General features: G+C 42.7%; 1 protein-coding gene across 4 annotated transcripts; it reads right to left on the bottom strand.

Moving 5' to 3' along the window:
* Positions 1 to 23787, bottom strand: LOC106569980 (zinc finger protein 665). 4 transcript variants are annotated; one of them, XM_045694659.1, is made up of 8 exons: positions 23471 to 23787; positions 19558 to 19706; positions 17939 to 18776; positions 17211 to 17742; positions 15170 to 15285; positions 9274 to 9656; positions 2926 to 2996; positions 1 to 858 (listed from the first exon to the last, which is right to left on the bottom strand). In XM_045694659.1, exons 2-8 carry the CDS (start codon positions 19696 to 19698, stop codon positions 570 to 572), a joined length of 2370 nt encoding a protein of 789 aa, XP_045550615.1. In that variant the 5' UTR covers positions 19699 to 19706; positions 23471 to 23787; the 3' UTR covers positions 1 to 569. The 4 variants fall into 4 exon arrangements, with proteins under 4 accessions (XP_045550615.1, XP_013997261.1, XP_013997259.1 ...); XM_014141786.2 differs by lacking the exon at positions 2926 to 2996 and having other exon boundaries at positions 15188 to 15285; XM_014141784.2 differs by lacking the exon at positions 2926 to 2996 and having other exon boundaries at positions 23471 to 23785.
* Between the last annotated feature and the right edge of the window lie 1593 nt (positions 23788 to 25380).

The following is a 25380-nucleotide window of genomic DNA, read 5'->3' on the forward strand; positions in this document are numbered from 1 at the left end:
TGGAAAGAGAGCATTTTATTCAAAGAAATACAACAGATTGTGAAGGCACTCTGTAAAATTGAGATTAAACACAGGCTCAAAAACATTCTATTAGAAGTAACTTACTTCAAAGCCATTCTATACATTTGTACTTAAATTGAAAACTGATCCTCGTAATCCTAACACCGCACCATCCCTTCATGTTTCATTTATTCAAGTCCCACTTCACTCCCTGCTCTCCACCCACTTCTTATCCTCCTTTTAGATTGTGACAGTTCTTCTCAGAAATGATTTTCATCCAGGTGTCCTTGGCAGCCTCTTGTGAAATGTCTCACCAGTGAAGTTACATCAACTTTTCACCCGCTGCTCACCAGCCTGCTCCACGATGACCTCGATGGCATGCCGCATAATGGTGCCCCCCACAGCCCCGGCCTGTCCGTTGCCCACAGCAACTGAGGGGTGCAGGAGGACGAGGGGAGCAGATACGGAAGAAGATCCTCCCTGAGAGACCACTTGGGGCTGAACAAGTAAGATCGTACGCACGGCCGCCTGACCCTCCATATTGTCCATATTCCCCCGAATTTTGACCCCTAGGACAGCGGTCTGCTCGCTGATGCCCTCTTGTGGCTGTGTGGGGGGGCAGCAGCGGTGGGTCTTGCGGTGCTTTCCCAGGTTGGAGAGGGAGCGGAAGGCCCGGTGGCACATGGGGCAGGAGAATGGTTTCTCGCCACTGTGAGTGCGGGCGTGCTCCGTGAGGCGGGCAGCCAGGACGAAGCTCTTGCCACAGACACCGCAGACGAAGGGACGCTCGCCGCTGTGCAGACGCTCGTGGTCGCGCAGGTGAGGGATCTGTCGGAAGCGCTTCCAACATTGGGAACACTGCGGAGAGGAAAAGGAAGAGGGTAGGGCAGGAAGAGGGAGGCAAGGTTGGAGTAGGAGGGAGGGAGGGAAAGATACAGATAGACAGTTATTGCTAATGTTAGCACCCGAAAACATAATCAGGTAGAGGGAAACAGCTTTTAAGTGAAAATACTTTGAAAAGGCTTTAGCTACCTTAAAATGGCCTTCAGATACTGGCCCAGAGTGTTCAAAGATTAATAGGGGTCTAATGAGCTGCTAAGAGCTTTATACTCAACACCCTGAGCCTGGAGTGTTACCCAATAGACGGTTGCTAGGTGATGTACAGTGCCTTGCAAAAGTATTCATCCCCCTGGTGTTTTTCCTATTTTGGTGCATTAGAACCGGTCATTTGAACAGATTTTGGGGGGGGGGATTTCATGTTATGGACATACACAAAATAGTCCAAATTGGTTTAGTGAAATGACAAAAATAACTTGTTCCAAAAATGTAAAAAAAAATACCAAATGGAAAAGTGGTGCGTGCATATGTATTCACCCTCTTTGCTATGATGGCCCTAAATAAGATTTGGTGCAACCAATTACCTTCAGAAGTCACATAATTAGTTAAATAAAGTCCACCTGTGTGCAATATAAGTGTCACATGATCTCAGTATATATATATATATATATATATATATATATATATATATATATATATATATATATATATATATATTTGTGGAGAAGTACAGATCAGAGTTGGGTTATAAAAAAATATCCAAAACTTTGAACATCCCATGGAGCACCATTAAAGCCATTATTAAAAAATGGAAAGAATATTGCACCACAATAAACCTGCCAAGAGAGGGCCACCCACCAAAACTCACAGACCAGGGAGGAGGGCATTAATCAGAGGGGCAACAAAGATACCAAAGATAACCATGAAGGAGCTGCAAAGCTCCACAGCGGAGATTGGAGTATCTGTCCATAGGACCACTTTAAGCCGTACACTCCAGAGCTGGGCTTTACGGAAGAGTGGCCAGAAAAAAGCCATTGCTTAAAGAAAAAAATAGGCAAACATGTTTGGTGTTCGCCAAAAGGCATGTGGGAGACTCCCCAAACATATGGAAGAAGGTACTCCGGTCAGATGAGACTAAAATGTAGCTTTTTGTCCATCAAGGAAAATGCTATGTCTGGCGCAAACCCAACACCTCTCAGCACCCCGAGAATACCATCCCCACAGTGAAGCATGGTTGTGGCAGCATCATGCTGTGGGTATGTTTTTCATTGGCAGGGACTGGGAAACTGGTCAAAATTGAAGGAATGATGGATGGTGCTAAATACAGGGAAATTATTGAGGGAAACCCGTTTCAGTCTTCCAGAGATTTGAGACTGGGACAGAGGTTCACCTTCCAGCAGGACAATGACCCTAAGCGTACTGCTAAAGCAATACTCAAGTGGTTTAAGGGGAAACATTTACATTTCTTGGAATGGCCTAGTCAAAGCCCAGACCTCAATCCAATTGGTATGACTTAAAGATTGCTGTGCACCAGCAGAACCCATCCAACTTGAAGGAGCTGGAGCAGTTATGCCTTGATAAATGGGCAAACCTCCCAGTGGCTAGATATGCCAAGCTTATAAAGACGTACCCCAAGAGACTTACAGCTCTAATTGCTGCAAATGGTGGCTCTACAAAGTATTGACTTTGGGGGGGTGAATAGTTATGTACGCTAAAGTTCTGTTATTTTGTCTTATATCTTGTTTGTTTCACAATAAAACATATTTTGCATCTTCAAAATTGTAGGCATGTTGTGTAAATCAAATGATACAAACCCCCCAAAAAATAAGGAAAAATGCCAAGGGGGTGAATACTTTTGCAAGCCACTGTACAACGCCTCCTATCAGCCATGTTGGAAGACCACCATATCAATTCTTCCGACGACAACAGCTGAGTGGCTACCCCAAACTTCATGATAACAGTGCCTAACAACTAGTTGATTCATCACCACAGTCAATTTCTGTGCAGTAATTGGCTGCTCTAAGGCAGGAAATCATGTTTTTCCAGATTATTCGCAATCATGAAACACCAAAAGGAGATATGACTGACCGTAAGGCGCTACAGAGGGTAGTGCGTATGGCCCAGTACATCACGAGGCCAAGCTTCCTGCAATCCAGGACCTATATAATAGTCAGAGGAAAGCCCATAAAATTGTCAGAGACTCCAGTCACCCAAGTCATAGACCGTTTTCTCTGCTACCGCATGGCAAGCAGTACTGGAGCACCAAGTCTGGGACCAAACGGCTCCTTAACAGTTTAAGCCATAAGACCGCTGAACAATTAATCAAATGGCGCCGGCCTATTACATTGACCCCCCCTCCATCTTTTTGTACACTGCTGCTACTCACTGTTTATTATCATCTATGCATAGTCACCCCTACCTACATGTACAAATTACCTCTAACCTGTATATAGCCTCGTTATTGTGTTACTTTTTATAATTTTTTTCACTTTAGTTTATTTGGTAAATATTTTTTTAACTATTCTTGAACTGCCCTGTTGGTTAACCTCTATGGGCTAGGTGGGGTGCTTGCGTCCCACCTACTCAACAGCCAGTGTAATCCCGTGGCGCGTTATTCAAATACCTTAGAAATGCAAAACCTTCAATTTTTCAAAAATATGACTATTTTACACCATTTTAAAGATAAGACTCTCATTAATCTAACCACACTGTCCGATTTCAAAAAGGCTTTACAACGAAAGCAAAACATTAGATTATGTCAGCAGAGTACCCAGCCAGAAATAATCAGACACCCATTTTTCAAGCTAGCATATAATGTCACATAAACCCAAACCACAGCTAAATGTAGCACTAACCTTTGATGATCTTCATCAGATGACAACCCTAGGACATTATGTTATACAATACATGCATGTTTTGTTCAATCAAGTTCATATTTATATCAAAAACCAGCTTTTTACATTAGCATGTGACTAGCATGTGACTAGCATTCCCACCGAACACTGCCGGTGAATTTACTAAATTACTCACGATAAACGTTCACAAAAAGCATAATTATTTTAAGAATTATAGATACAGAACTCCTCTATGCACTCGATATGTCCGATTTTAAAATAGCTTTTCGGTGAAAGCACATTTTGCAATATTCTCAGTAGATAGCCCGGCATCACAGGGCTAGCTATTTAGACACCCAGCAAGTTTAGCACTCACCAAAGTCAGCTTTACTATAAGAAAAATGTTATTACCTTTGCTGTCTTCGTCAGAATGCACTCCCAGGACTTCTACTTCAATAACAAATGTTGGTTTGGTCCAAAATAATCCATCGTTATATCCAAACAGCGGCGTTTTGTTCGTGCGTTCAAGACACTATCCGAAAGGGTAAATAAGGGTGGCGAGCATGGCGCAATTCGTGACAAAAAAATTCTAAATATTCCATTACCGTACTTTCGAAGCATGTCAACCGCTGTTTAAAATCCATTTTTATGCCATTTTTCTCATAAAAAAGCGATAATATTCCAACCGGGAATCTGCGTTTAGGTAAACAGACAAAAGAAAAGAAAGCATTCGGTCGACTCGGGCACGCGCCTAAGCCCATAGTACTCTGAGCGGCCAAACGCGATAAAGTATTTCAGCCAGAGCCTGCCTCGATATCGTTCAGCTTTTTCCCGGGCTCTGAGAGCCTATGGGAGCCGTAGGAAGTGTCACGTTATTGCAAAGATCCTCAGTCTTCAATAAAAAGAGCCAAGATGAAACACTACTTCTCAGACAGGCCACTTCCTGCATGAAATCTTCTCAGGTTTTGGCCTGCCATATGAGTTCTGTTATACTCACAGACACCATTCAAACAGTTTTAGAAACTTTACGGTGTTTTCTATCCAAAGCCAATAATTATATGCATATTCTAGTTACTGGGCAGGAGTAGTAACCAGATTAAATCGGGTACGTTTTTTATCCGGCTGTGTCAATACTGCCCCCTAGCCCTAACAGGTTAAGGGCTTGTAAGTAAGCATTTCACGGTAAGGTCTACACTTGTTGTATTCGGCGCATGTGACAAAGTTTGATTTGATTTGACTCAAGAACTGTCAGAAAAGCGAAGAAACCTTTTTGCCCATCAAGACCTGAACCGAGACAGCTGTCAGTACAGGGTCTGCTCCGATCATTTCATCACTGATAAGTCTGATGAATTTCAAGTTTAGTTTAGCTGTTATGCTAACCAGGCGTTGACAACAATTAAGTTAGCCAACATTAGCTAGCTAGCTAAATAGCTTGTAGTCTAGCTATTAGCATGCATCTCTTATAGGCAGTGCGTGAGTTTCAATTTTTGAGGAAGCTATTTTTCACTACAATAAATAAAACATTGCATGCATCTATCATCGCATTTGCAGACTAATGAAAACCTACTATTCCTAATGTGGTGAGTAGATTGAGTTATATTAATAGCCTAATAAATTGACTATCCAATCTAAATCACTGTGCATAGCTGAGCGCATAGTGGAATAGGCCTTTAAGGCTATATCAAATACTTTTTTTTTCTTTGCGCAGGAAATATTTGGCTTTCAATAAACACATTTCATGCAATTCTACTACACTTTATATGACTGGAGACATAAGCAATCTTTTTTAATACGACAAATCACGGGGTAGCCTAGGCCTTCCTTGCTGAGACTGACAAACAGATCAATAAAAACAACCTTGTATTGAATGCAACCATCTAATCTAGGCCGGCGAAAAGCAGAGACACAAATTGTACAAAATCTCAGACAATGTTTTGAACGGTCATCCAACTCGGAATGCCAAGTCGGAAACTCAGGCATTTTTCTAGAGCGCTGACTTTCCGACCTGAAGATCACTGACGCCATGATTTGACCTACCTCTACTATAATAGTTAACAATTAAAACACTTCACTTCAAAATAACCAACACTTTATTTCATATAATTTCAAAGTGTACAAGTAAGCTAACTCATAAGATGTCTGTAGCTCAGTTGGTAGAGCATGGTGTTTGCAACACCAGGGTTGTGGGTTCGATTCCCACGGGGGGCCAGCACAGGAAAAAAAAAAAAAAAAAAATGTATGAAATTGTATGAAATGTATGCATTCACTACTGTAAGTCGCTCTGGATAAGAGCGTCTGCTAAATGACTAAAATGTAAATGTAAAATGTCTAACCATAAAGGTTAGACATCTTAGTAACATGTAGGCTATTATTACTAAAGCATAATTTCAGGTGAAAAAGAAAGTGATACCAGTGACGGCCAACCTCGCTCCACTGATCACTGTTCTACTTGCTGAGCAGACTTCGATTCCAGCCCAGCAATAGCACACTTTAGTTATCAACTAATTAGGTTTGATAAGGTGAATCAGGTGTGTTAGTGCAACCGATGTGAAATGGCTAGTTAGTTAGCGGTGGTGCGCGCTAATAGCGTTTCAATCAGTGACATCACTCGCTCTGAGACCTGAAGTGGTTGTTCCCCTTGCGTTGCAAAGGCCGCGGCTTTTGTGGCGCGATGTAACGATGCTTCGTGGGTGTCAGTTGTTGATGTGTGCAAGGGTCCCTGGTTCGAGCCCAGGTTGGGGCGAAGAGAGGGACGGAACCTACACGGTTACATTAGTGCTGGGCTGGAACAGAAGCCTGCACACCCAGCAGGGTTGACCTGCTCGAGTTGTAATAGGTTTATACAGTGTGACTTAATTATTATTATTATTTTTTGTTTACAACATTTGCTAACATTAGGTACACAAGGATGTACCCTTATTCTCTCGGGACATTCACTTAGACCTCCTCTGCAGACATGGTTCCACAGCTCTCTGTATTTGAGGACCGAAGACATAAAGAAACAGGCTTCATTATACTCTAATTAGACAGCACTGAATATTATGCAATATCTCTGTCCTCAGTTTTTCCTCGCTAGGTACGGGAACTGGAGAATACTTTCACAATGTCCTTCCATAAAAGTTACCTGCCCTATCCAAAGCTGGAGCTGCTAACATTAATCCTTTCACCCTCTTCCATGACTGTTTGCTAGCTACCTAGCTATGAATGCATGGAGTTTGTGTTTTAATTTACAATGATAAATACATCATGGTAGCTATCTATCTAATATGAAGTTAGCTAGCTATACAGTATGTAAAGTTAGCTAGCTAACATTACATTAGCAGCTCATTTGAGTTAGCCTGCACATTAGTTCCTGTAGTAGGCTAGCTAGCTAATATTACATAGTCAAAGAACATTTTTCACTTACTTAAATAGGTTCTCCCACTGACTCAGTTTTCTGGGTCCTTACAAAAAACGAAATAATGGGCAATCTTCCCGATGTTTCTGGTGGTAGCAATACGCAGCCAGCCATGTGGACGATTGGAGGACTTCCACAGAGAGGAAGAGGTAGAGAGAGGACAAACTAGGCAGAAATCTGTCTCCCTCCAGCAGTTGGCTTTTTTTCCGTTGTTCTGACTACCAAGCAAGGAGTTTTTGTATGGAGGTCAATGAGTGTCGAATTTGGTCAACAAAAAAATGTATGGCTTATTTGCTACGTAAGGTTTATTTAATCTAATATAAGTTTTTGTAATGCTTAAGTTGTTACGAGTTTACTGATCTAAGTAGGAGACGTGACATCGCGGCAACTTTGAGTAAAAACACTTTAGATCTTGAGATGACTATGCATATTCATGGTATGAGGCTAGTAGCATAGCATCGCTCTCCATTGAATATAAGCGCATCGAATACTCAGAAAAGGATTACAATAATTTGATGTATCCGCCAATCCAAAAATAAAGGATAGGTGGGAGCTTGAAAGCCCACCATGCCACTTTGTGGACAACAACTCCCATTGTTAGGGCGGAGAGACATGTACAGTGAATTCGGAAAGTATTCAGACCCTTTAACTTTTCCACATTTTATTACGGCCTTATTCTAAAATGATGAAATAGTTTTTTTTCCCCCTCATCAATCTACACACAATACCCCATAATGACAAAGCAAAAACAGGCTAGCAGAAGTTGTTGCACATTTAAACATTTAAAACGGAAATATCACATTTACATAAGTATTCAAACCCTTTTACTCAGTACTTTGTTGAAGCACCTTTGGCAGTGACTACAGCCTCGAGTCTTCTTGGGTATGACGCTACAAGCTTGGCACACCTATATTTGGGGAGTTTTCTCCCATTCTTCTCCGCAGACCCTCTCAAGCTCTGTCAGGTTGGATGGGGAGCGTCGCTGCACAGCCATTTTCAGGTCTCTCCAGAGATGTTCGATAATGTTCAAGTCCGAGCTCTGGCTGGGCCACTCAAGGACATTCAGCGACTTGGCTGTGTGCTTAGGGTTGTTGTCCTGTTGGAAGGTGAACCTTCGCCCCAGTCTGAGGTCCTGAGCGCTCTGGTGCAGGTTTTCATCAAGGATCTCTCTGTACTTTGCTCTGCTCATCTTTCCCTCAATCCTGACTAGTCTCCTAGTCCCTGCTGCTGAAAAACATCTCCCACAGCATGATGCTGCACTACCATGCTTCACCGGTGATGCTTGGCATTCAGGCCAAAGAGTTCACTCTTGGTTTCTCATGGTCCGAGAGTCCTTCAGTTGCCTTTTGGCAAAGCTCAAGCGGGCTGTCATGTGCCTTTTAGGGAGGAGTGGCTTCCATTTGGCCACTCTACCATAGAGGCCTGATTGGTGGAGTGCTGCAGAGATGGTTGTCCTTCTGGAAGGTGTCAACTGTGGGACCTTATATAAACAGGTGTGTGCCTTTCTAAACCATGTCCAATCAATTCAATTTACCACAGGTGGACTCCAATCAAGTTGTAGAAACATCTCAAGCAAAGGGTGTGAATACTTATGTAAATAAGGTATCCGTTGTTTGAAAAACTTGCTAAAATTTCTAAAAAGCTGTTTTTGCTTTGTCATTCTGAAGTATTGTGTGTAGATTGATGAGAAAAAAAGTGTATTTAATCCATTTTAGAATGAGGCTGTAACGTAACAAAGTGGAAAAAGTCAAGGGGTCTGAATACTTTTCGAATGCACTGTATATGGTTCATTCCTACAGTTACTGTGATGGTCTGGTTTCCACCAGACTGACTCTGGTCTTCCAACATGGCGCCTGGTGTGGTTGCTAGATGATTTGTGACGCAACTGAAAACCCTCTATACAACAACCTGTTAAAGGGGACTAAAGCCGGACAATTTGGTTATCTAGAAACTGTATTTTGGTTGACAAGTTGGAGTAACAATTAACACAGGGTTGCCCTAATACAACCTTTGGTCTATGTAGGGCTGCAAAAATCATGAAACTTTGCCCAAAATTCCCTTGTTTTTCAGAGAGGCTTTCTGGAATCAGCAGGGAATGAGCTGCGAGGGAACCCTCTAAATTTGAAATCTGAAAAAGCAGGGAATTTGGGGAAAGTTTTGAAATTTTGCAACCCTAGACCTGCATTGACATCTTTCACCTCTGACCTGAAAGGGCTTCTCCCCCGTGTGGACTCTAAGGTGGACACTGAGTGATGAGCCGGTGGTGAAGTCCTTCCCACAGTGATGGCAGTGGAAGGGACGGGGCTTGGGGAGATCGGCGGCGGCCACCGTGTACCCAGGCGCCGGGCAGTGGGTAAGGAGGTGCTCTTCCAGGGAGGCTGCCGTTGCATAGCGCCGTCTGCAGGGGGTCATGGGGCAGCGCAAAGGGGTCTGTCCGGCGTGGGACAATCTGTGGAGGTCCAGGCCTTCCTTGGTGACACAGTGGTGGCGGCAGAACTCACAGTCCAGAAGCCCTGTGGTCTTGTCCCGCCTTCTGCCTTGGCCACGGCCTCTACCCTGGCCTGTTCCCTTAACTATGTCCACCACTCCTGTACAGAGAAGAAAGTCCGTGTGATTACATGGCATAGGAGCAGCCATGTTAAGTGAGCATATGCATAAAAGCAGAGGGTTAGAAACCAGTTTAGAAACGTAGAACTTTACATGGTTGATAATATCAGTGAGAATATCAAAAGAACCATACAATAACAAGGAAAACCTAATTTAACCAAACAAAAATACTTCAGTTAAAATACACTACCGTTCAAAAGTTTGGGGTCACTTAGAAATGTCCTTGTTTTTGAAAGATACACATTTTTTGACCATTAAAATAACATCAAATTGATCAGAAATACAGTGTAGACATTGTTATAAATGACTATTGTAGCTGGAAACGGCAGATTTTTTCTGGAATATCTATATAGGCGTACAGAGGCCCATTATCAGCAACCATCACTCCTGTGTTCCAATGGCACGTTGTGTTAGCTAATCCAAGTTCATAATTTTAAAAGGCTAATTGATCATTAGAAAACCCTTTGCAATTATGTTAGCACAGCTGAAAACTGTTGTTCTTATTAAAGAAGCAATAAAACTGGTCTTCTTTAGACTAGTCGAGTATCTGGAGCGTTAGCATTTGTGGGTTCGATTAAAGGCTCAAAATGGCTAGAATTAAAGACCTTTCTTCTGAAACTCGTCAGACTATTCTTGTTCTGAGAAATGAAGGCTATTCCATGCAAGAAATTGCCAAGAACCTGAAGATCTCGTACAAGCGGTGCACTACTCCCTTCACAGAACAGCGCAAACTGTCTCTAACCAGAATAGAAAGAGAGTGGGAGGCCCCGGTGCACAACTGAGCAAGAGGACAAGTACAGTGGGGGGGAAAAGTATTTGATCCCCTGCTGATTTTGTATGTTTGCCCACTGACAAAGAAATTATCAGTCTATAATTTTAATGGTAGGTTTATTTGAACAGTGAGAGACAGAATACCAACAAAAATATCCAGAAAAACACATGTCAAAAATGTTTTAAATTGATTTGCATTTTAAGGAGGGAAATAAGTATTTGACCCCCTCTCAATCAGAAAGATTTCTGGCTCCCAGGTGTCTTTTATACAGGTAACGAGCAGAGATTAGGAGCACACTCTTAAAAGGAGTGCTCCTAACCACAGCTTGTTACCTGTATAAAAGACACCTGTCCACAGAAGCAATCAATCAATCAGATTCCAAACTCTCCACCATGGCCAAGACCAAAGAGCTCTCCAAGGATGTCAGGGACAAGATTTTAGACCTACACAAGGCTGGAATGGGCTACAAGACCATCGCCAAGCAGCTTGGTGAGAAGGTGACAACATTTGGTACGATTATTCGCAAATGGAAGAAACACAAAAGAACTGTCAATCTCCCTCGGCCTGGGGCTCCATGCAAGATCTCACCTCGTGGAGTTGCAATGATCATGAGAACGGTGAGGAATCAGCCCAGAACTACACAGGAGGATCTTGTCAATGATCTCAAGGCAGCTGGGACCATAGTCACCAAGAAAACAATTGGTAACACACTATGCCGTGAAGGACTGAAATCCTGCAGCGCCCGCAAGGTCCCCCTGCTCAAAAATACATATACTACATGCCCATCTGAAGTTTGCCAATGAACATCTGAATGACTCAGAGGACAACTGGTGAAAGTGTTGTGGTCAGATGAGACCAAAATGGAGCTCTTTGGCATCAACTCAACTCGCCGTGTTTGGAGGAGGAGGAATGCTGCCTATGACCCCAAGAACACCATCTCCACCGTCAAACATGGAGGTGGAAACATTATGTTTTGGGGGTGTTTTTCTGCTAAGGCGGGGGTCGGCAACCCGCGGCTCTAGAGCCGCATGCGGCTCTTTAGCGCCGCCCTAGTGACTCCCTGGAGCTTTTTCAAAAATATGAAAATGGAAAAAGATGGTGTGAATATATTTTTTGTTTTAATATAATTTATTATCCAATGCTGTAAAAATGTGTATAATAAATATTTAATTTCAACATTTCTGTCAACGAAGATTTACATCATAGCCTGCGACACACGTTTCTTTCAGCTCGGCGTAGTGCCAGACAGGTGGCTGTTGCAAACAAACCGGCGGGTGTGTCATGGGCCATGGATCCCAAAGGGAAAAAGAGAAAGATAGCTGAGGAGAACAGAGGATTCCACAGTTCTTGGACCGAATCATTTGCTTTCATTGCCAATGCGGAAGGATTGCCTGCATGTTTGCTTTGTAATGAGAAGTTGTCAAATAACAAAAAGAGTAACGTGGAAAGACATTTCCATTCTTCCTGACAGTTATAGGAACATGACGAAATATGCATTTGGAGTATTATCGATCTTTGGATCAACATACCTGTGCGAGCAGATATTCTCAAACATGAACTACATAAAATCCAAATACAGCACCCGCCTCACAGATGAGAGCTTGCAGTCCTGCGTGAAGACTAAAGTTACATCTTACATGCCCGATGTTGAGAAGCTGTCCAGTGATGTCCGAAAACAGAAGTCACATTAAACGGGTAAGAACACAATCCTGTCATAGGCACATATTTAGTAACAAAGTGGCTGTTTTTATAAAGTGCTTTCTGATTTTTGTCAGTATATATTTGGATTGACACATAGGGATATTATTGTGTTTTGTTGCTCAAGTCCGAGGATGGCTGCATTGTATTCTGCGTGTCAAAAGAGAAGAGGGTGCTGCTGCATTTTACCCGTGCACATTTGCAGAAAACTAAAGAGAAGAAGATAATGCACAGAAATCGAACTTAAACTGTATTATTTTAATTTTATATACTTTACCTTTTCAAAAGGCTTCTGTTTTATTGCACTCTGTCTGTTGCCCAGATAAGGGGGAAGAGAGAAGAGGATTGTATGGTATTATTGAGGGTTGAAAAGCATTTTATTTCCATGGGGAGGTCTGAAATTACAGGAGGCCTATTATGCACGTTGCAGTTTGTTGTTGTTTTTTCGAATCCTAAAATAAAAATGACATCAAAAATCTGATTTCTGTATTGTATTTCTATAATTTCATCAATGCAATGAAACATAATACATTAATATTATAATGGAAGTTAAACTTAAAGCACCATCGTACAGCAGAGTAGTCACGTGGTGCGTCATTCTCTACAGGATGCGCTGCAGGTAAAATAAAGGTTTAATCATGAATGCTCATTATGTATTTGTAGCCTACTTATCATTTTGATAGTAGGCTAATATAGCTAATATAGACACTTACAGCATGTGTTGCCTTCATTATAAGGCTTATATAAGGCTTTTAATTTTTTGCGGCTCCAGACAGATTTTTTTTTGTTGTTTTTGGTCCAATATGGCTCTTTCAACATTTTGGGTTGCCGACCCCTGTGCTAAGGGGACAGGACAACTTCACCGCATCAAAGGGACCATAGACGGGGCCATGTACCGTCAAATCTTGGGTGAGAAACTCCTTCCCTCAGCCAGGGTGTTGATAATGGGTCGTGGATGGTATTCCAGCATGACAATGACCCAAAACACACAGCCAAGGCAACAAAGGAGTGGCTCAAGAAGAAGCACATTAAGGTCCTGGAGTGGCCTAGCCAGTCTCCAGACCTTAATCCAATAGAAAATCTGTGGAGGGAGCTAAAGGTTTGAGTTGCCAAACGTCAGCCTCGAAACCTTAATGACTTGGAGAAGATCTGCAAAGAGGAGTGGGACAAAATCCCTCCTGAGATGTGTGCAAACCTGGTGGCCAACTTCAAGAAACGTCTGACCTCTGTGATTGCCAACAAGGGTTTTGCTTCCAAGTACTAAGTCATGTTTTGCAGAGGGGTCAAATACTTATTTCCCTCATTAAAATGCAAATCAATTTCTAACATTTTTTACATGCGTTTTTCTGGATTTTTTTGTTGTTATTCTGTCTCTCACTGTTCAAATAAACCTACCATTAAAATTATAGACTGATCATTTTTTTGTAAGTGGGCAAAGGTACAAAATCAGCAGGGGATCAAATACTTTTTTCCCCCCACTGTACATTAGAGTGTCTAGTTTGAGAAACAGATGCCTCACAAGTCCTCACCTAGCAGCTTCATTAAATAGTACCAGTCAAAACACCAGTCTCAACAGTGAAGAAGCGACTCAGGGATGCTGGCCTTCTGTTGACGTTGAGACTGGTGTTTTGGCGGGTACTATTTAATGAAGCTGCCAGTTGAGGACTTGTGAGGCGTCTGTTTCTCAAACTAGACACTCTAATGTACTTGTCCTCTTGCTCAGTTGTGCACCGGGGCATCCCACTCCTCTTTCTATTCTGGTTAGGGCCAGTTTGCGCTGTTCTGTGAAGGGAGTAGTACACAGCGTTGTACGAGATCTTCAGTTTCTTGGCAATTTCTTGCATGGAATAGCCTTCATTTCTCAGAACAAGAATAGACTGACGAGTTTCAGAAGAAAGGTCTTTGTTTCTGGACATTTTGAGCCGGTAATCGAACCCACAAATGCTGATTCTCCAGAGACTAAACTAGTCTAAAGAGGGACAGTTTTATTGCTTCTTTAATCAGAACAACAGTTTTCAGCTGTGCTAACATAATTGCAAAAGGGTTTTCTAATGATCAATTAGCCTTTTAAAATGATAAACTTGGATTATCTAACACATCGTGCCATTGGAACACAGGAGTGATGTTTGATGATAACATTAACAATGTCTACACTGTATTTCTGATCAATTTGATGTTATTTTAATGGACAACAAATGTGCTTTCTTTCAAAAACAAGGACATTTCTAAGTGACTCCAAACTTTTGAATGGTAGTGTAGAACATATCCCATCTTTGTAGGCAACAACTTCTAACAGATACACTAACATTATTAAGGGGTAAATAAAGTGGCGGGGGAAATTCATTAGTCAAAGTGAAAGGGGGAGTATTCACAAGACCGAGATGACTGCGCGAGGCCTTGTAAGTTGTGTTGCAACATTGCCCTTGACGACCTCGGTAACTGAGCCAGCGTGATTTAATAATGATAACAAAAAACAAAAGTAACAACATAAATCAGCAGGTAATGGCCTGTGAAACGCACAACGCAGCGTATTCAAATAGATCATGTGTTCTGACAGGGGCGGCAGGGCTGGCAGTTGTTGTACGGCATTGTGGGATAGCGGGGGGATTTCCCTCTCCGCCGAGTCTTTCCTCTTATACGTTTAGTTAGTGGTTCATATGGATATGAACGCTCGCTGACTTTATTAAATGTCATTTAAACGATATTACGCTGGCGCACTCAACCGCAGAGTACGGGCGCGATCCATCGCTTAGCCGAGGCAGCCGAGGGCAGACTTGATGTAGGGAAGAGCATATGGCACAGAGACTGGCGCAGATACGCGTGCATATGCAAAGCAACAGGCAGACGGCCAAGTGTAGTAATACAGGCAAGCAGGTGCTTGAAGAGCCACCCACACAGTCAAACACACACCGAGAAACCCACAGATTGACATCACGCAGTGTCATCTAAACCATGCAGATAAAAGATGAAAGATTTGAGGGCACAGACTGGTAAAGAAATCCACACACGAACGCATGCACACACCATTAGTATTTCTCTGACCGTCGTGTGTGAGAGCATGAAGCTTCAGCCTGCTCTTGTGGAAGAAGTGTTCACCACAGATGGAGCAGGTGAACGGACACTTCCCTGTGTGAGAGTATCTGACGGCCATTTCAAGGGAAAAGAGAGGGAAAAAGAGAGACAATTAGATGTGTTTTTCTGAAAATATGGAGATAACATTTCAAGCGAAAAGCCCTTATTTCCAACATTCACCATATAAGGCCAGGAGTCCTTCCTTACCATGTGACCAGACCATTTCCTTACCACGTGACCAGTCCAGGAAAGACTCCTGGCCCTAATCATGGTCCTATATGCAATTCACAATAAGACAACATCTACACAACCTCATACAAATTCAACATAGGACAGCCTTATACATGTGTATTCAAACAGAGTGGTGCTAATATATTGTTTAAAGCTTTGCGCCACAAGTCACGACTGTTGATCAACACAACCCTTCTGCAATAGACATGACACGTATAACACTTCTGACCCTGTGTTTATCACATCCCCTCTCGCATATAATAAAAGCTGTGTTGTGGTCTGTGTGTGTGTGGTAAACTGTCCTAGTGGATGATGCAATCAGAAATCGTCTGAATGAAAGTTAATGAGTCGTGGCGCAGTGTCATTACTTCCACCCTCCTAAACAGTAAATTGTGAGTGAGAGCAGGTTGGTTGGCACTGTGCTGGATTGTGTTCATTAGGCACCAAATGGAAGAAAACCGGCTGAAACAGGGAGGGACGACATGGAGTAGTCTATTAAGAATTTTAGTTTTCCAATGAAAAACATTTTGCTACGGTGTGCCATAATGAATACTGGTGTCTATGATGGGTGGTGAAGAGCAAAAGAGAACTCCGGCCTTCAGCCATGTTGCTAATGGGCTAGTAACATAATTTTTGCGTGTGTGTGTGGCAGTCTTGTGTAGCCACATAATGGTGGGTCCACCAGACAGATCTCTCAATGTGATTACACTGTCAATACATATCCTCGGGCAAGAATAATAAAAAAATTGCAATGGAGTATACCCATCACTAACAAAATATGATTGACCACAAGCGACTTATAAATCGATTCCTTTTACTTGTGTTATTATACTGGAATTTGTTATGTTCATGATGGTCGGGAACTATTGTTGATTAACTATTGAAGCATCCGTCTATTAATAATACGAATATGACTATTATAATTCCATCATTGACTTAACACTTTCCCGCTTCAAATTGTCAAAGACTCCAGTCACCCAAATCATAGACTGTTCTCTCTGCTACCACACGGCAAGCGGTACCGGAGCACCAAGTCTGGGACCAAAAGGCTTTTGAACAGCTTCTACCCCCAAGACATGACTCCAACACACACACTCTTCACACATGCTGCTGCTACTCTTGTTTATTACCTATCCTGATTGTCTAGTCACTTTAACCCCTACCTACATATTACCTCAACTACTCCTTGCATGTAGCCTCGTTATTTTATTGTTACTATTAACTTTTTTTTTTTAACATTTTATTAGCAAATTTTTCTTCCTTTTTAAGTTGGGAAAGGGCTCGTAAGTAAGCATTTCACGGTAAAGTTCACACCTGATGTATTCCGCGCATGTGGCAATGAACATTTGATTTGTTTTTATTGGTATAAACTACTTTGTATCTCCGTGCACATTAATTAATACAGAATGTTGTCAAATGTACAGTCTGATGGTTCTGTATGTACGAACGCAGGCCTTGCCTTCATATGTTCAATTGTATTGTATGAGCACTGAGCAGGATGTATGTAATTATGCTCTTGTGCTTCCCATGATAACGCCTTCTCAATTGCCTCACAGTATTGTACTGGTCTGAATGAAGAGCAATCGGTAATCAACTTAGTATTGTGCTGTTATACAATGTAATTACCAGTGTTTTTTTTAAACACCTCAACTAAGAGGCCACATCTAAGCAGGCATAAAGAGAGTCATAATTGCCCCTAAGGCGATAAATAAAGTTTAATTGAATTGAATTCAGGCCAAACTGAATTGATGGCCAGACATACCTGTGAACCGGCACCTGAGAGGACATTCGGAAGCAGCGTGGACAATCGGGGCATTTGTATCGAAAAAACGTTGGGTACTTTGAGTTCTTTGACTCTGCGTCATTGACCACACCAGGACCCTCCTCCTTGACTGTGTCCTCCTTCACCACAACGCCATCTTTGTTCAAGGCATCCTGGTGTTCGTGTAGTAGGTGGTGGGTCTGGAGCGTGCCCAACAGCGTGTAGCTCTTGCCGCAGCGCAGGCAGGTGTAAGGCTTGCGGGCGCTGTGGGTGATACGGTGGTGCGTCACGCATCTGCTGTAGGCAAACGTCTTGGGGCAGAGGTCACACTTAAACGGCTGGAGGCCTGAGTGGGCCTGGATGTGGGTGCGCATGCGGCTGCAGCTCTTGAAGAAACGCCCGCAGTGGGGGCACGGTCCGAAGTGGTCCCCTGGTGTTGTTTCCAGGGCCGGTAGCGAGGTGGAAGGGTCAGGGAGGGTGGTGGTAGTGAGGGGTGGATGGGTCGGGGTCTCTTCTCCACCACTCGCCACAGCTGAAAGAATTACCGAAGTCAATAATGAACACTAAAGTAGGCACAAAATGTGTGAAAACGTAAGAGGTGCCCCTGGATATTACCCAATGAAAAAAACAGATGAGCATTCTCCTTTTCAAAATGTTTTGCTACATTGTACTCTACTGAACACAGCCCAGTCTTCCATGTTCCTTTAGTAAGCCTACCTAGTACCTACCACTGTTGCTTTTCCACTGGAACAGAGGCTTAGGTAAAATGTGGTCCACCCGGGGTGTGGAGAGCTCCAAGTCCTTTTTCCCTCTGTCTCGATGCTGCCTGCGGTGGTAGAGGTACTTGGTAGTGTTCATAAAGCTCTTTCCACACAGGTCACAGTGATGTAGCGCCCCCGGCAAGCCGTGGATGACCACACGGTGCAGCTTTAGCGCCGACTCAGTGCTGAAGCCCGAGCCACAGGCCACACAGAAGGAGGTCTGTCTCGAGGAGGAAGCAGTTGGATTGGAACTACAGGCAGCAGGGTTTGTAAACATGGGAGTGTTGGGGAAGGAATGCTGGGAGTTGGAGTTTGTTTCTGATTCCAATTCAATCTCAATGCTATGTTCTTGTTCCATCCCTCCTCCATAGTCTACCTCTTCCTCCCTCTCTTTGTCACCATCCTCCTCTATATTCACATCCATCCCTCTACCACTCTGTTCCTCCACCCCCTTTTCATCTCCTATCACAGGCTGACACTCTGTGTCCATTTCCTGGTCCCTTGGTTCTGACCCAGTGGTTGCAGAACAGTCACCCAGCTTGCTGTGCTTCTGCCACAGCTCCAGGGACTCAAACAACGCCTCACATTCCCTACACTGATAGTGGATGAGCAGGGCCGGGCTAGTCAGGTTTTGCGTTTGGGTCTGGTTCTGAGGGCTGTTGGAACCGGTCGGACTTCCAGTCGCTCTCTTCTCTATGTGGGAGTGCAGGTAGGGCAGGTTTGGGTTCATCATGAAGGTTCTCTTTTGGTTTCTCTCTTGGTGCTGGGATGGTCCATTCTGAGACTCAAGCACCACTCTGGAGCTCTAGGACATCACCACACACAGAGAAATGAAGGAAATACTTGAAACATAGAAAAAAAGAAACAGAGTTATACAAAAACAAGTTATTTTTGTGATCACTTAACACATTTTTCGATGTTAAGGTGACGTCTGAATGCTTGTCATGAGTGCAAACCTGTTGCAAGCTGATTAGCTTGTTGCTAAGAATAATAGGTAGCTAGGGACTAATTTTGATGATAACATTAACAATGTCTACACTGTATAGCAACATAATGCATTAGCTCAGGGAGTGTCACGCACCAAGGTCCTCAAGGGCCACCGGGTCTACTTTTCACGTTTCTCCCTCCCTAACACTTATGTCATCGATTTGACTTGTCTCAAATGGCACCCTGGGGCCCAGAGGGTCCAAATAGTGCTCAATAAAGGGAATAGTCTCCAATTTGGGACACATCCAAGGTCTCCAATCTGATGAAAGGAGGCTATGATGAATAGAGGCAGACAACCTGCACCCCACAAGGACTGTCTGGAGGTTCAGAAGTGGTTGATACCAAACCTTTTTCCTTGTAAAGATTTTTTAGTCGTCACTAACTGCCCAGGCTAGAAAAGGACAAAGTTATCAGACTTTCTAACAAAAAAACTATTTTAACTACTTTCCATGACTTTAACCCTAACTTATCCTTACTCCTAATCCAACATAAAGAACAAATAGCTCATGTTCATCATCTCAAGCAGAAAGTCTGTCAATATTGCCATTTTGGTCCTTTCAAACATGACCATCTAGGGACTTCGCCCATGGCTGCAGTACCTCGGTCTGTGCTGTAGGTGGCGCTGCAGGGACCATCTCCTCTGTGTTGACCGGTTGGCAGGTGAGCTGATGAGAGATCACCACCTCCAGAGAGTTGAATATCTGGTAGCAGGTAGAGCACAAGTAGAGGGAGGAGTCCATACCTACAGCTGAAAGGAATGCACACATTATACACAAAGAAATACAGAAAAAGTGCACACACACACAACCCAATGAACCCATGATTTAAGTAAACACACAAATACTCAACAGGACTGCAATCCAATTAAAACACACCGAGACACACACACACAGTTACAATGGCTCACATACAGCTGTCAGCCGTCCCTATCACATTGAATGCTTAGTGATGGATAATGCTGGTCGGCTGACATATGGAGGCTGGCTGCACATTAGCTGTTCCCTGGGGAGGGGGGGGGAGGGGGGAGGTCGATGGGTGTGAAACAGTCAGTGTGAATTTCTCTATTGTCTTTCCTCCTCATCCCGCTCTTTCATTGGACAGTGTGTGAGTAAAACAGATGGCTGTTCACCAACTGTTTGGCTAGGGACCCTTTCTGCCTCAGCCTCTATGTATACACACACACACACACACACACACACACACACACACACACACACAATGACCCTCGCAACAGAGCAGATTACACAGACACATGCTGCACCATTTGGTTTCCCTTGGATTGTCACACGCAACCGAGTGTCTATCCGCGTCTGGTGCCGTTAATAACAATCGCAATTCCATTTTGACCTCGATAGGCGCTTGGAGCTAAATATGTTTTAAACGCGTCGAACAGGGGTAATTTCCTGAGTTGACATGATGTAACAGGAGAGCGCAATACCCAACACAACTCTAAGGAGATATGGGAGATCTTAGATGTGTTTCCCAATTCAAAACTCTTTGACTGTGCCGATCCTGACAACGGCACCTTAACCTCGGAGCTCTGTGTTGATCGCAGGGGGTTTCACCATTCTAATGATGTGGACTTCTACTACACATCTAAAAGACTCAATTAAATATTTCATTACCTTGGTTGGGTGAATTATAATATGGTGTGGCAGTGTGAGAGTAAAGCATGTCTGTCAACAATGTTTCATCTATTTAGTCAATGATTAGTAAATCACTCACTGTATTCATTTTACATTTCCAGTCAAAAGTGCTGCCCATGCACTTGTTTGTAAACTGAGGCGGTGGGTTTTGGTGAATATAAGCCCTTTTATTTTGCATCTTTGCAAAAATGTGTTTGTAGAAGGTTATATAAAACTACAGAGAAACTGTGAAGTATTGTAGACTGTTGTGCCACCACCGCTGTGCTGATAGTTACAGAATGCCAAACAGTTGGCACCATTGCTGACAGCAGCCTTCAGTGCAAAGCAAATACTGATGGACTGTGCAATGAAGTCCCCAGGCTTAACAGCGTATAATGTGCAAACGGCGAGGAATTTCCAAGAGACGAAACCATTTTATTTGAAATCCTTTAAAAGCTTTGGCACTCGAGCTTGCCTCTCTAACACTGTACTTGAGGGTAGATCTTCTAATGATTGACTTTTTTTTTTAAAAGGAAAACATTGGCAGTTAATTGCGTGCAGAGGTAATAACCAGGCAACACATCTTTACATACTAAGTGGAAAAACACTGCAGGACTGTAGGGATCCGAAAGTCATTGAAAAAGAACTAGCCTTTAGGGCCTTCTTGAATGGTGTTACTGTGTGTATGACAAAGGCAAATGCCTGTTAGAACATTACAGACCATGTTCTGACCTAGGCCTATAGGCGTATTAAAGCCTTGATCCTCCAACTTTTTATTTTGTTTGTCTGTAGGCATACAAGTGCATTCGGAAAGTATTCAGGCCCCTGCACTTTTCTACATTTTGTTACAGTACAGCCTAAAATGGATTTAAAAAAAAAATGTAAACATGTCCTCATCAATCTACACACCATATCCCATAATGACAAATCGAAAAAAGGCTTTTTGAAATTTGCTATGAGACTAGAAATTGAGCTCAGGGGCATCCTGTTTCCATTGATCATCCTTGAGATGTTTCTACAACTTGGAGTTCACCTGTGGTAAAAACAATTGATTGGTCATGATTTGGAAAGGCACACACATACCTATATATTTTCATGTCTGAGCAAAAACCAAGCCATGAGGATGAAGGAATTGTCCATAGAGCTCTGAGACAGGATTGTGTTGAGGCACATATCTGGGGAAGGGTGACAAAACAATTCTGCAGCATTGAAGGTCCCCAAGAACACAGTGGCCTCCATCATTCTTAAATGGAAGAAGTTTGGAAACACCAAGACTCTTCCTAGAGCTGGCCGCTCGGCCAAACTGAGCAATCAGGGTAGAAGGGGCTTGGTCAGGGAGGTGACCAAGAACCCAATGGTCACTCTGACAGAGCTCCAGAGTTCCTCTGTGGAGATGGGAGAACCTTCCAGAAGGACAACCATCTCTTCAGCACTTCACCAATCAGGCCTTTATGGTAGAGTGGCCAGACGGAAGCCACTCCTCAGTAAAAGGCACATGACAGCCTGCTCGGAGTTTGCCAAAAGGCACCTTAAAGGACTATGACCATGAGAAACAAGACTCTGGTCTGATGAAACCTCTTTGACCTGAATGCCAGCGTCACGTCTGGAGGAAACCTGGCACCATCCCTACGGTGAAGCATGGTGGTGGCAGCCTCATGCTGTGGGGATGTTTTTCAGTGGCAGAGACTGGAAGACTAGTCAGGATCGAGGGAAAGATGAACGGAGCAAAGTACAGAGAGATCCTTGATGCAAACCTTCTCTATAACCCTCAGGAGCTCAGACTGGGGTGAAGGTTCACCTTCCAACAGGATAACAACCCTAAGCACACAACCAAGACAATGCAGGAGTGGCTTCGGGACAAGTCTCTGACTGTTCTTGAATGGCCCAGAAAGAGCCTGGACTTGAACCCGATCGAACATCTCGGGAGAGACCTGAAAATAGCTGCGCAGCAACACTCCCCATCCAACCTGACAAAGCTTGAGAGGATCTGCAGAATGGGAGAAACTCCCCAAATACAGGTGTGCCAAGCTTGCAGCATCATACCCAAGAAGACTCGAGGCTGTAATCACTGCCAATGGTGCTTCAACAAAGCACTGAGTAAAGGGTCTGAATACTTATGTAAATGTGATATTTTAGTTGCTTTTTTTTATACATTTGCAAACATTTCTAAACCTATTTTTGCTTTGTCATTATGGGGTATTGTGTGTAGATTGAGAAAAACAACGTAATCCATTTTAGAATAAGGCTGTAACGTAACAAAATGTGGGAAAAGTCATGGGGTCTGAATACTTTCCGAATGCACTGTATATGGCAATTCAGCCCCTAGCTATAACGAAGTAATCAACTAGATGCAATGAACCAATAAACCATTCTATATTACAGGCCTAAACACTTCACCACATTCTATTGTACATAAAGTATTTTGCAAAATCAGTGGCTTAACCTTTGATAAACTTCTGAGAAATAAATTCACTGTGATATCCATCCATGCCTAACAAGTGGTACTCTTCAATATAGTATTGGGATTTCAGTTAAATATTGATGCATATATCTTTTTTTACAGTCTATGATTTAAACCTTATGCAATGTCGCCCCCTATGGTGCTATATACAACCTCACAACTTGTGGAAAGACGAGTGCGTAAAGAAATAGTTGCAGGCCTAAGTGTAGGTAGATATTCATGTTCAAATATTATTTTGTGCAGATGGTTACCCCGATCTTGTTTGAGATATTGACGCAAGTGACATACATTTATATTGTTTTTGTCTTGTCAAGCATTATTCTTTATGCATACATATTTACAATATTTAAATGGTCCTAAAGCATTTTCAGGTGTTGTTAGTAGCCGCATTATTTGGGTTCTTGTATCAAAGTGGGCTAACTGTACCTGCAAGCCAGACAAGTGGAGTTGGCTGCTATCCCATCGAGCTGACAAACACTATTGCGCGTGCTTTCTATGGTACAATGGCCGCTCCTCTGTAGGTCGATCGTCTATATACTCCCTCTTTCAGAATACATTTCCCTCTCACGAAGGCTTGGTTGCTTGAATAAAAAATGATAGTCTGCTTCTCGAATAAGCTCAAAAGTAAACGGCCTTTCATAAAACGACATAAATGTATTAATACCAACTGCAAATCGACGCTACCAAAATGTTTGTCAAAACAGTCGACGACGACCACCTAGTAAAACGCTACTCGATTGGTTACTTTGGCGCGGAATATTCACCAATCACTTAACGTCTTTGGAGAATTTTCTACTTGCGCTACAAATGAGCAAACAAGTGGCACTGGCTGGCTAGTGTGGTAGCATTTGAAGAGTAGGTACAGTACATTGTAACACTGGTGCTGTTTTATAATAAATCTGCAATATTTAACTTTTTGGGGACCCGACCAAATGCACATAGAAATGTGTCATAGATATGTTATTCTCGTTGAAAGCAAGTCTAAGAAGTGGTATATCTGTTCTGTGTACGTAATTTCTTTGCTTCGCCTTCATTTCGTTTTTGCATCTTTTACTTTCAGTTTTGTACATTAGTTTAGGACAATGCTGACGGCTCAGAGCGGTCTCGTAGGCTGCTTGGTGGTTTAACAGTTTTCATTTTAGTCATTTAGCAGACGCTCTTATCCAGAGCGACTTACAGTAGTGAGTGCATACATTTCATGCATTTTTTTTTTTTGTGTATATATATATATATATATATTTATTTGTACTGGCCCCCCGTGGGAATCAAACCCACAACCCTGGCGTTGCACACACGATGCAGGCGTTGCAAACACCATGCTCTACCAACTGAGCCAATGTTTAAGCCAGCTGGATTTAGGACCGCAAGGACACCACAGAGCGTGCGAACAGAGGCAGCTATTGTCTGTGTGTTATGCTTTTTCTCTGAGTTGTAAAAGTAAGCAGAGCAGAAACAGGCTACTCTTTATTTGACTGATGTAGCTGGCAAGGTAACTGCTTTTTGACTTAATTTTTTTTTAAAGTATTTATTCCCGTGCTGAGCTAGTAGTGCAACTGACGTGTAACGTTAGCTAATGTTTCGTCCCTTCTCGAATTAAGTTCTGTCTGAGGTGAATGAATTAGCTAACTACCACAGCCAGTTCAGCTCTAGCCTCTGGCTATCTGTCGGGTAGCAGTATCTGACATCTGTTGTCTGTATGGAAATGTTTTGTAGCCTTTATTTTGTCCTGTTTCAACAGAAGTAAATTAACTTGGCTTGTTTTCGCCAGTTGATGTACCATTGGAGTTACCAAAAGTTGGCTAGTATTAGATGTTATTTCAGCCACAATCAGTCTGTATAGCAATGTAACTTTATTGGTCTGTCAGTTTCCCTATCTAATTCCCAACTAATTGACACGGTATAAACAGCACTACAGGCTTCACTGTTATGGTGCACAGTCAGTACACAACACTATGCTCATCATGTCTTAAAACCGCTTAAGGATCTGCCCCTTTTTTCAGTTTTTTGCCTAAAATGACATACCCAAATCTAACTGCCTGTAGCTCAGGCCCCGAAGCAAGGACATACATATTATTGGTACCATTTGAAAGGAGACACTTTGATGTTTGTGGAAATGTGAAAGCAATGTAGGAGAATATAACACAATAGATCTGGTAAAAGATAATACAAAGAAAAAACCAACCGTTCTTTGTATTTTTTTTGTACCATCATCTTTGAAATGCAACAGAAAGGCCATAATGAATTATTCTAGCCCAGGTGCAATTTAGATTTTGGCACTAGATGTGCAAAGTTTTAGACTGATCCAATTAACCATTGCATTTCTGTCATTTCTTTTT

This window comes from Salmo salar, chromosome ssa14 (assembly GCF_905237065.1).
Source record: "Salmo salar chromosome ssa14, Ssal_v3.1, whole genome shotgun sequence".
Lineage (NCBI taxonomy): Eukaryota > Metazoa > Chordata > Actinopteri > Salmoniformes > Salmonidae > Salmo > Salmo salar.

Coding starts and splice junctions, on each gene's coding strand:
- LOC106569980 (XM_014141784.2), bottom strand. CDS start 19,698: ATGGACTCCTCCCTCTACTTGTGCTCTACCTGCTACCAGATATTCAAC. Junction 15,286..17,210: donor TCTCAGGTGCCGGTTCACAG/GTATGTCTGGCC, acceptor AATGGCCGTCAG/ATACTCTCACACAGGGAAGT. Junction 859..9,273: donor CGGGGGAGAAGCCCTTTCAG/GTCAGAGGTGAA, acceptor TCCTCTCCGCAG/TGTTCCCAATGTTGGAAGCG.